The sequence below is a fragment of the Copadichromis virginalis genome, linkage group LG15 (genome assembly GCF_057382275.1).
Source record: "Copadichromis virginalis isolate Kocher_CV1m ecotype Utaka linkage group LG15, C_Virginalis_male_GT1.1, whole genome shotgun sequence".
Classification (NCBI taxonomy): Eukaryota; Metazoa; Chordata; class Actinopteri; order Cichliformes; family Cichlidae; genus Copadichromis; species Copadichromis virginalis.
The window spans coordinates 15759712-15772224 of NC_140632.1; the positions used below are offsets into that span (position 1 = coordinate 15759712).

The window sequence follows — 12513 nt, forward strand, 5'->3', positions numbered from 1 at the left end:
GCAGCAAGTTGTGTTGGTGGACATTTCCAGTGCCTCTCCCAAGCATAGAACAGTCTCGACTATTGTATAGATTACTTGAATTATGGATAATTCGAGTCAGTATTCGCTCTGAAGGCAGGATGAGTAATGGTTACATCATCTCCTTTTAGGTGTGCAGTGATTTTAAGAACTTAAAAAATGGAGAATGGTCCAGTCTAAATGGCTTGGGTTGTCTCTGTAGAGCCCAGAGCCCAAGCTTCTCATTACTACTCTTGTACTCTGGGGAGTTGAGTGTCATTACAACATTGCAAACCATATTTTGTGTGTGTAAAGGATCCACAGTCAGACCTCACAGTCAAGTACCTGCCTTGGAAATGCACCAGAAAAGTCAAGAGCAACACAAAGTCAATGCTGTTGAATTTTTGTACTTTACTCTTTTACTGAACTGTTGAGCTCTATCCACTTTTGCATCCAGAGAGGAAAGATTTAGACTGTAATGGAGGCCGAACACGGTGTCAGAGAGTTTGTGTTCACTTATTATGTACAAACAATTAACATACATCGCTTTTTAGAAGCAGCACAGAAGGGTTTGGAATATACACCCACTATAAATCACCAAGTCTGCTGTGAGCTTGTAGCAATTCATCCTTCAGCACAAAGACGAAGGATTCTGCGAACTAGAGTGGAGCGTGTCTTTGAATGGAATTCTGTAGATGACATCTGAAGCGCGGACCACAAGGACATGCGGCTGTATATAGCTGTTACATTTAGACTTCATTTACTGTGCAAGATTCAGAATACTATTCAAGTGGATCTTATTGTGCTTATTCTTATGTATGGATATCTATATGATTAATACAACAGTTGTGGACGATGTCTATATCCTACAGACAGCAGATGAGGCAAATAAAGATTTATCCGTGAATCATGCTAAGCTATACAAGTTACCATAATATGTTCATTTTTACCATTTATTTTTATATTGAACAAATAAACTCACGATCATCAATTAGTCCATCTCTTTATATTAGTTTTTTTTATAGATACAAGTGTATATAGCCTGCACTAGTCCCATATGTTATATCTGCTGCAGTTTGCAGGGCTGTGTTGGTAGGTTGTAGACGTAAGAGATAAAGAAATTAGAAGATGACTTAAGCAATTAGGAGATTAATTTAAGAGCTCTTTATAGTTTCACAGCAATACCTGAAGTTACTGTGGGGTGCCCCTAATGATCTCTTTGTTTTATGAAGGCTCAGTAATTTCTAAATATAGCTGTGGAGCGTAAGAAAACATCAAAAGTTGCATTTCTGATAACTGTTTTTGTCTGACAACAAAATCTTTAAGTACAACATGTGAACATCAGCTAGGTTGCGCTCTGGGTGGATCTGAGTGTCATGGTAATCCATCCATCCATCTTCATCCGCTTATCCGAGGTCGGGTCGCGGGGGTAGCAGCCTAAGCAAAGAGGTCCAGACCTCCCTCTCCCCAGCCACCTCCTCCAGCTTGTCCGGGGGAATACCAAGGCGTTCCCAGGCCAGCCGAGAGATATAATCTCTCCAGCGTGTCCTGGGTCTGCCCCGGGGCCTCCTCCCGGTGGGACATGCCTGGAACACCTCGCCCAGGAGGCGCCCAGGGGGCATCCTTGCCAGATGCCCGAACCACCTCAGCTGGCTCCTTTCGATGTGGAGCAGCAGCTGCTCTACTCTAAGCCCCTCCCGGATGGCCGAACTTCTCACCCTATCTCTAAGGGAGAGGCCAGCCACCCTTCGGAGGAAGCTCATTTCCGCCGCTTGTATCCGCGATCTCGTTCTTTCGGTCACTACCCACAGCTCGTGGCCATAGGTGAGGGTAGGGACGTAGATCGACCGGTAAATTGAGAGCTTCGCTTTTACACTCAGCTCCCTCTTCACCACGACTGACCGGTGCAGCGTCCGCATTACTGCAGCCGCAGCCCCAATCCGTCTGTCGATCTCCAGCTCCCTTCTCCCATCACTCGCGAACAAGACCCCGAGATACTTGAACTCCTCCACTTGGGGCAGGAACTCATCCCCGACCCGGAGTGGGCACTCCACCCTTTTCCGGCTGAGAACCATGGCCTCAGATTTGGAGGTGCTGATCCTCATTCCCGCTGCGTTACACTCGGCTGCGAACCGCTCCAGTGCGAGCTGGAGGCCCTCACCCGATGAAGCCAACAGAACCACATCATCCGCAAAAATCAGAGATGAGATTCTGAGGCCACCAAAGCGAAAGCCCTCCGCCACTTGGCTGCGCCTAGAAATCCTGTCCATAAAAATTATGAACAGAACCGGAGACAAAGGGCAGCCCTGGCGGAGCCCATCACCCACCGGGAACGAGTCCGACTTATTGCCGGCAATGCGAACCAAGCTCTTGCAACGGTTGTATAGGGATTGAATGGCCCGTAGCAATGGGCCAGACACCCCATACTCGCGCAACACCTCCCACAGGACGCCCCGAGGGACACGGTCGAATGCCTTCTCCAGGTCCACAAAACACATGTAGACTGGTTGGGCAAACTCCCATGCACCCTCAAGTATCCTCGAGAGGACAAAGAGCTGGTCCAGTGTTCCGCGACCAGGACGAAAACCGCATTGTTCCTCCTGTATCCGAGGTTCGACTAGCGGACGAACCCTCCTCTCCAGCACCCTGGCATAGACTTTCCCGGGGAGGCTGAGGAGTGTGATCCCCCTGTAGTTGGAACACACCCTCCGGTCCCCCTTCTTGAAGATGGGGACCACCACCCCGGTCTGCCAGTCCACAGGTACTGCCCCTGATCTCCACGCAACATTGCAGAGACGTGTCAACCAAGACAGCCCTACAACGTCCAGAGCCTTCAGGAACTCGGGGCGGACCTCATCGACACCAGGGGCTCTGCCACCAAGGAGTTGTTTAACTGCCTCAGTGACCTCGCCCCCGGAAATTGGTGGGTCACACCCCTCATCCCCAGACTCTGCTTCCTCCCCGGAAGACGTGTCAGTGGGATTAAGGAGGTCCTCGAAGTATTCCTTCCACCGCCCGACAATTTTCTCAGTCGACGTCAACAGCGCTCCGCCAGCACTATACACAGTGCAGGTAGAGCACCGCTTTCCCCTCCTGAGACGCCTGACGGTTTGCCAGAATCTCTTCGAGGCAGTCCGAAAGTCTTTTTCCATGGCCTCTCCGAACTCCTCCCACACCCGAGTTTTTGCTTCAGCCACTGCCCGAGCCGCATTCCGCTTGGCCTGTCGATACCTGTCGGCTGCCTCCGGAGTCCCACAGGCTAACCAAGCCCGATAGGCCTCCTTCTTCAGCCTGGTGGCTCCCTTCACCTCTGGTGTCCACCATTTGGTTCGGGGATTACCACCACGGCAGGCACCAACCACCTTGCGGCCGCAGCTCAATGCAGCAGCTTCGGCAATGGAGACGCTGAACATGGTCCATTCGGACTCAATGTCCCCAGTCTCCCTCGGAATGCTGTTGAAGCTCTGCCGGAGGTGTGCGTTGAAGATCTCGCGGACTGGGGCCTCTGCTAGACGTTCCCAGCACACCCTCACTACGCGTTTAGGTGCACCAGGTCTGTCCAGCGTCCTCCCCCGCCACCTGATCCAACTCACCACCAGGTGGTGATCAGTTGACAGCTCAGCCCCTCTCTTTACCCGAGTGTCCAGAACATATGGTCGCAGGTCTGGTGATACGATTACAAAATCGATCATCGACCTACGGCCTAGAGCATCCTGGTGCCACGTGCACTTATGGACACTCTTATGTTCGAACAGGGTGTTCGTTATGGCCAAACTGTGATTAGCACAGAAGTCCAATAACAAAGCACCGCTCGGGTTCAGATCAGGGAGGCCGTTCCTCCCAATCACGCCCCTCCAGGTCTCGCTGTCGTTACCCACGTGAGCATTGAAGTCTCCCAGCAGGACAACAGAGTCTCCAGGTGGAGCACCTTCCAGCACCCCCCCCAGGGACTCTAAGAAGGCTGGGTACTCCGAACTGCCACTCGGCGCATAAGCGCAGATGACAGTCAGGACCCGTTCCCCGACCCTAAGGCGCAGGGAACAAACCCTCTCGTCCACCGGGAAAAACCCCAACGTACCGGCAGCAAGCCGAGGGGATATAAGAATACCCACCCCAGCCCGCCGCCTCTCACCAGGGGCAACTCCAGACTGAGACAGAGTCCAGCCCCTCTCCAGGAGACTGGTTCCAGAGCCCAGACAATGCGTAGAGGTGAGCCCAACTATATCTAGCCGGTACCTCTCAACCTCACGCACCAACTCAGGCTCCTTCCCCACCAGAGAGGTGACATTCCATGTCCCTATTGCCAGTCTTGGCAGCCGGGGGTCGGTCCGCCAGGGCCTCCGCTCCTGGCCGCCACCCGGCTCACAATGCACCCGACCCCTATGGCGCCTCCTGCGGGTGGTGGGCCTGCGGGAGGATGGGCCCATGTCTCCTCTTCGGGCTGTGCCCGGCCGGGCCCCATGGACTAAGGCCCGGCCACCAGACGCTCGCCCTCGGGCACCCTCCCCGGGCCTGGCTCCAGGGCGGGGCCCCGGTAACCCTATCCCGGGCAGGGTAAACTGTTCCCTCGATATTCTTTTCATGGGGGTCTTCTGAATCGCTCTTTGTCTGGTCCCTCACCCAGGACCAGTTTGCCATGGGAGACCCTACCAGGGGGCAAAAGCCCCCAGACAACATAGCCCCTGGGATCCCTGGGACACACAAACCCCTCCACCACGATAAGGTAGCGATTCAAGGAGGAGTGTCATGGTAATGAATTACTAATCATACTTGAGCTCAACGGAGCTTCTTTCCCCTATCAATCTGTCAAGATGTCATATAAAAATTTATATAGTACGTTAGAATTTTAGATATTTTTTGTGGAGGCTGATTTATGCAACAGAGTAATGTCCCAGTGTCACCCCTAGATATATGTTGTAATAGTGTATCGCATGAAGACAGTGAAGCCATATTGGATAAATTCAGGGTTGTTTTAAGCTACAAACCCAAGAAATTACAGGAGATCGTTTGCATTAGACACACTCTCGTTGCTGAAAATAGTTTAGTTTAGATGAGCCAGCTGCCTGAATGGAGCATGCGACGCCCACTTTATGACAGTGACGAACACTGTTGTGACATCAGAGGAATCGGGCATTGTAGCTGTCCGGTTGAAGTCATGTCGCTGCCTGATTTGACTGAGTAGGGTATTTTGCACCTGTGTCAGAGGTTGTCCAAACTGGTTGCTGTGCATGTTCAAAAATGACTCTTTTATAGTTGTTTGCCCTAATAGGGTTTAGTGAAGCTCAGTTCAACCTCAGAGCGTCTAATGGCTTTCCATTGAGGAAATAGCTCAGATATAGTGACCAGAGTATTGGTATGAGGGTAGTGGTGCATGATGCAGTATTTTATCATGCTTCAGTCCTAGTATTAACATTTTTTTAAACATATGTTTGTTTGTTTGTTTGTTTTTCATTGATACTGAGTCCTATGACCCTTTCTAATCTCTTGCTTAATTTACGTTTGATCTTTTGCTTCTGTTGGAATAGTGTTCAGCTACTATAGTTCCGAGTTCATGCTGTTTGCAGACTGCATTGACATTTAACAGCGCCTTGGTTGTTTGTACAGAATCTCCCGCCTTGTTCTGCGTTAAAAACCTTTTATTTTTCTTCTGTATGGTTAAATTCTCTTGTTGTAGCACTATTCGCCTCACCCCAGCTCAGATGAAAATTGATGCTTCGGTGTAATTTACACATGACCCTGTAAGCTTAGAGCTGTGCAATAGTCTGTGAACCACAACAAGAGTCTCTGCTTTAGAGACTGTGTTCCAAACCTTATCTTATCTGTTTCTGCACCTTTTGTATGGCCTCTGGGACTATCTCATGGATGCTTTAGGAGAAATGGTGTCAGCACAAGGGCACTTTTCTTGTTTTTGAATCCTGCGTGTTTACAAAAGTGGTCACAATGTGTAGGTCCAAAGTAATAGTTGAGGTAATGATGGGACTGGACACGCTGTTGTAAGATCTTGGCGCTGGACAGTGTCCATCACGGCATGGCTATTTGGCTCTTTTAATGTCTCCTGCTGCTTCCTTCCTGCCTCTGCTAGCTATCATTAGACCAGAGGGGGTTGAAATGGATGGAAAGATGGTCTCCAATTTCAGCTCCGACTGAAATCTGCGTGCTGGATCAGACTGTGTAACTGCACTGTTGTTTAGCCGTCACTTTAGCTCAGCGGCCCCCTTATTTTCATTCTAAAAATGGTTAACTAATATGAAGCCAGTGCCCATGCTTGTATGCGCAGTCTGTGGCACACATAGCATCAGACAAAGTGTCTGGAAATAACTACAGGCACATGGGGGTGTTTTTGGTGGAGCATGCTGGGGAACAGTATGTGATTAAGACATCTGTTGGTGAGCTGTGAGACACATGTTTGTCGAATTGAGAGCTGCGCACGCAAGATCAAAACCTTCACTTTAAAACCCAACAGCCTGTTAAGATGACAATCACCTGGAGATTAGTTTTATACAATGTCCATGCTGTTGGGTTTAGTCTGTATGTGACTTAGACTTTATTATTGCATTGCACTATAAACACGCCTATACTCTAGTTTAAAAAACATCAAGCTGTGCCGAGTGACAGAAGGGCTTCGAGAGGTGTAATCTCACGTCTCTACCATTCTGTTACTAGCTGCAAAATGCAGGCGACATAGTGATTTCTTTGCAGCTCTTACTGAGATCCTGTGCTGAGTGTGTTGCTGGTGTTAACTGAGATCATTTTGTCTTTGCAGGCTACTACCACAGACCTTTGGCTTCCTCTATGTTGGCAACTACGACAGGCCCTTTGCGCAGATGAAGGTGAGAAATAAAATAAAGCATTGTACCAAAAAACCAAAGCCTCCATCCTCATCCAGCTTTAAATTAGCTTTGTGTAAAATGTCTGATTATTTTTATTTTTTTTATTTTTTTTAAAGGTGTGTGGTTAGGCAAAACTGCAGTTGATTATAAATTAGTCCTCCAACCACTTTTACAAGTGTAATCTTAATTTTCCTTTTCCATTAACACATTTTCTCATATTTTAAAATCGCTGGTTTCCCAGTTAGCTTCAGGTTTTACTTCCAGTGGCTCCATGTGTAGTGGTTTGTGCAAAGATCCCAGGTTCAATCCCCAGAAAAAGCACAAATTCCTGATCTGTGGCACAACCTGCAGTGAAAAAGGAATCAGCCGAAAGTAGCTTTATTTCTATTTCTAGAACCTCTTAAGTCTTCACGTGTGGTTATTATATACATTCAGTGTAATATTTAATCAGATAATATTTTTTTGCTGCCTACTGCTCACATTTTTAAATTAAATAGCTGCAGTTTCCTTTTTCTTACAAAAAATACCTGATCTCATTAGTAAAGGTTAAACTGTTTGCCCAGATATTTCAGTAAATTTATATGTGTGTTTGATAACATGGAGTTTGTAGTAGAATTGTATATTCACATTTAATATAGCTGCAGTACCGCGCTGATAAAATGTGTTATACCACCTACCATAAAACAATAAAATAGCAATATTTTAGAAATCCCAAATTGGACATTTTTAAACCCAAATTGGAACAACTACACTCGAATTCTCTGAGAAGAAGAAATTAATCAAGCATAACATTCAAATGCTACATTTTGGGCAATTTATTAATTAATATCAACACCTTTTCTATGAAAGTTTGGCCTTTTTTTGTTTCATGTCAGACATAAACAATTTGAATTTATGTTCCAGGATGCAGAAAGTTGATAAGGCCATTCTGGACTTTCTGACTTGCAAAAGTTGAAACAATTAATAGGATAATGCATTTACCTATTAGAGACTGTGTCGAATCGTTGGGTGCTTGACAGATGTTGAGCAGGTAAACATAGAAGCAAGAAGACAACAAATGTACTGTTGGAAAGTTACTCTTACAGAATGAGTGTGGCGAGTCATCATGCTTGTGTCATGTTAAATTGATGCATGTTGCTGTAAAAAGTGGTAAACAAAATGCATTTGGAAGCTCCACATAACAGTGATGTTCAGTTCAACGGGTTTCATAGTTGCATAATGTCTGCTGTGTGTGAATACACAGTTGAGATGACATCATCAGACATTTGACCAACAGCAACACAGACTCGGTCCTGTGCACTCCAGTGATAGCTACCATCGCATCACCATCATATATTGGTTAGGGTCCATTAATTTAGAATGAAAATTTGCCAGTCTGAGGCAGCTGACGAGCAACATGTGTTTCCATTTGTTTTACTTTGCTGTAAATTTCCATGAAATGACTTGTAGCATTTGTAGCCTTTTCAGTCATGGTTCAAAAACACAGTAAACAAGCTTTTCTTTTCCCTATCGTATCGTCTTGTCGTGCCAGATTCCCATGTATCAGCCCTGGGCTCTGTCACCAAACACGGCAGATTCTGTTTACTGCTCGGTCTCTAACCTTCTCACGGGGTGTCGGAGCAAAAGCTGCAGCCCCGGGGTCATCCTCTGTCAGATTGCATGTTGTTATTTTTGTGGTAAAATGTGTTTTACAGTAAGTCCGAATGTGAATATGCTAAAAATGGTAATTACTTGTCATCGCAGGACTTGATGACTTGTGGTTTTAGTCAGAAAGGCTGTTCCTGATAAATCTGACACCTCTACACAGCCTGTGTGTGCGTTTGTTGTCTGCTGTGCTCTGTCACACAATGGTTTTGACATTCATCGCCTTCCTTGTGGCTGTGCTAGTAATTTCAACGTGCCTATTAGATGCATTTGGAGGCATATCCAGTTTCCACTATATTGAAATCCATTTAGCTGCTGTTGAGAGAAATCAAACCAACTTTGTGTGTGATAGGAAAAATGTTGTAATCTTCACGAAAACTTGTTTTATTGGCTCAGTCTTCCAATTTAGTTCCTTATTGTTGTAATTTCTTACATTGTCTGCACCTACAGGGTATAGGTAAAGTGAATATTTGGAAGGGATGTTGTCTGAGAATTTATCAGCTGAGTGCTTCAGAAAGAAGTCTGCTGTCTCACAAATATTGCGAGACAGCAGACTTCTGGAAAACATTTGTGTGGCTCTCTAAATGCTGTTTGACTGGTTGATGGCTCTCTTGGGACCGCCACTTGCTTTGAAATGAGTATTCTCCAACTGGTTGCTGGAGGTTACCGGTAGTCACTGTGAAATCGATTGCTAAAGCCCCTTTCACTAAGGCTGAGAGACCCATCAGTGACCCCCTGACAACCAAAGGTTGCTAGGAAACGATGGGCAGTCCTCGACCGGTTAGCTTGTGGTTGCTGTAGGTTGAGTCACCAAGAGTGTGCTGCACTGAAAACCTCCTTACGATTGATTTGGTCACTGGCAGATTGCTGTGGGCGCCCATGGTATGCATGGAGGATGCTGACTTGTGAGAAAACACTCACCAACTACTCACCAAGCTGTGATGAAACTGAAAACGTGTATCAGAAATAGAAAAGTGTTACATAATTAGACCTTTATTTTTTGACTATACAGGTTCACAAACTGGGGTTGACTCACATGCTTGGGTTGTCGTTATTCCTAGACTTTCAAAAACATTTCCACCGTGACGTCAGCATTTGGTTTGCGGGTTGCCATTTTGAAGCATCAAGTTTGCATTTCTGCCATTGCCATTTTATTTTTGAACCAGAAGCGATCATAATTGGGCAAGAGGATGGAGTAGCACCCAAAACCTGGTTGCAGAAAAATACTCAATACATTTGAACTCTGAAATTTGTTTTTTTTTTTTTTTCTTTTTTTTTTTCTTTTTTTTTTCTGAAAGACAGCACAGGAACAAGCCTAAGATCTATGAGCACAAGATCCATAGATGCTGGGGTCTACCAGAGCAGCCAAGATCCAGCACATAACAGCAGGGTGCAAGATGCTAGCAGGAAGGGTAACACTGAAAGGCACCCGCATAGTATACAGAAATATCTGTGCTCAGTATGGCCTGGAAGTCCCGAGGTCACAATGTGACACGCCCTCCAGGGTGTTCGAGAATGGCCAAGATAAGATCATGTAGGACATCCAGATACAGGCTAACTCAATCGGACATAGTAGCAGTGAACGACTAGAGGATGAAGGCTGTAGTGATAGATGTAGCTATTGCAACTTCTTGTTTTTCACAAGAAGCTCAAGAAATACCAAACGCTGAAAGAGGATCTTGAGAAAATGTTGAGTGTGAAGACAACAGTGATAATCGGAGCACTCAGTGACCCGCAAGTTGGGCGAGTGGCACTGGCGGATCCCAGGAACAACATCTGAGACTCTCAAGCTCCCTGGACATTTCCAATCCTCTTCTAAGATTCTAGTTTCCAAATCCTTCATTTGTGCATTTAACTTATAATATGAACACACTGATGAGCAGGATAGAAGCACATTTTATTAAAACATCTCCTTTTCATCATTACTTCCGCAGGTGTTTGTGAGGATCTAATAAGTAAATGGTATTATTTTGTCATTATGAAACAATGACATGCCTTTTTAATTGGCACAGCAGACCTTTCTCTACATATATTTCTGGGAAAACAAACACATGGCAGTTCATTAGTTTGCAGGAGAAGCGGTGCACCTGTTTCCTCATAAAGTATGAGCTAATTTAGCTGCTTTTTTTCATACTGGCCTCTTTGAAGCCAGATGATTGAGATAAAATAACACCTGACCCTGGTAGTCTGTTTCTTCATTTAATGCCACAATTAACGAAGATGAGCTGGAATTTATGGTTGCTGTTAATTTTCTCTGCGTGACTGAGTTGTTTTTCCTTTGTCTCTTTTTTAAACTGGTACTAAGAAAAATCATTTATCTTAGTCTGTAGGAAATTTCCAACAACCTCAGTGTTCCCACACTTTCCACCTGTTTTGTTTCACTCGAGTTATTTTAAATATTTGCTTTAGTTTAATTCCCAATGCTGGTGGGAATTCCAGATGCATCTTGCCAATAAGTGCATTGAACTTCTCATGTGGTTTATTATTGATGCATTTTGAATCCTTTGGAGTTTGACTGGAGTTGCGAAAATGAATCAAACGTCATACACTTTTGTTACATGACTTAATTTCAAGGCATTCAGACTTAGGGTCTAATCAAAACACCTACGTCGGTGTGTCTTTGCTTTGAGGAAGTTGAGATTTGAGAGTTTATCAGCGTGGAACTCACCTGCTGAGCGCTGAATTGTAATTTATACGACTTATGTATTTCTAAGTAAGCGAACAGTTACGCAAAGACATATTTTATTGTGTTTAATCTGTGGCAGGACTTTATTGAAATGTTATTGAAGTGATTTGGATTTTTCAGACATTTTTTTTTTTAGACTTTTCCTGGATATTGTTGAATCTAAATTGTGGGATTTAAAAAAAAAAAAAAGTATGAATACTGTGTAATTAAAAGTGCTGTCACAGGAAAACACTCAGTCATGCTGCAGACCAAAACAAACCAACCAGTTAAAAGTTTGAGAAGTTTTTGGAGCAGTTGTTGTTTAACTGCCAGATTCGACAGTGCGCCGCATGCCTGCTCGCCTCTAATTTGCCTCATTTACACATTATTACCTTGTTATGCTCATCTTTCTTTTTCGATGCGGCAGCCAATCTGAATGTGTGGGATAATGATTGTTATTATACATATTCACCAGAGACCTCAATCCTGATGTCATCTCGCACATTCAAAAGGAGTCGTGGAGTGGTCGGAAGTCCCATTTGTTTGTTCTGGCACAGCTATTCAAGGGCACATATAGCTGTAATTACATAGTAGATAATGCAGCTGATCTGTGACAAATATTTTAACTTTACTACTGAACATTTGTCTTGTGAGTCATCCTGTTGAATTGTGTGTGTTTTAGTGGAAGCTAATATTAATAGGGAGGAGATGTTAGCGTATTCTTTTTGAGCATGCATCATATATTAGGATTGAATATTGATACAGTCTATCCAGAATCTTATTTCCTTCGAGGGTGCGTTTGTTCATAGTCTTACTTTTGCATCTTATATCATTTCCACACTTATACGTTATTTCATCCAGTTTCTCGTTATTAAAATGGGCCCGGGTGCTGCAGTGCCGCAGACCTCCGGGCCCCTTCTGATTAAGTCGAGAATGAAACAAAGGGCAGGGTCAGTCACAGAGAGGCGTGATGGGGAAAATAAAACAGCTATTCAAGGAAATTACAAACTTTGTTTATTCGTCTGACATCATACTGTAGCATAATGCGCTCGTACAATAGTCCCCACAGGATCCAGTATTTGATAAGGAAGCAGGGCGACTGCCTGCGTGCTGTGTACAGGTTGGTAAAAGGTCAGATATCATAAATTCCAGTAGTCTGGAGCTAATTTTGGTCCCGCTGCTGCTGCTGCTTCTTCTTCTTCTTCTTTTTTGCACGATGTAGTGAATCTCGAGCAGCTCGATTTGCGTGAAGTGTTTCCAGCTGGGCGTCGTGTACCTGGAGTCCAGTGTTTTAACGATGCATGAAACTATACATTTTTACACATAAATTGTGAGTATTTATTACACAGCGTGCTGCGGGGAAAGGCTTGTTCTAAC

The 12513-nt window shown here is 45.0% G+C and overlaps 1 protein-coding gene across 1 annotated transcript in view; it reads left to right on the plus strand.

Annotated features, from left to right (window-relative positions):
* The window catches only part of rngtt (RNA guanylyltransferase and 5'-phosphatase), a 112822-nt gene that overhangs the window by 92336 nt on the left and 7973 nt on the right, over positions 1-12513 (plus strand). The window contains exon 14 of the mRNA XM_085432171.1: positions 6761-6827. Coding sequence (XP_085288297.1) covers positions 6761-6827 — 67 coding nt within the window. The remainder of the gene's footprint in view (positions 1-6760; positions 6828-12513) is intronic.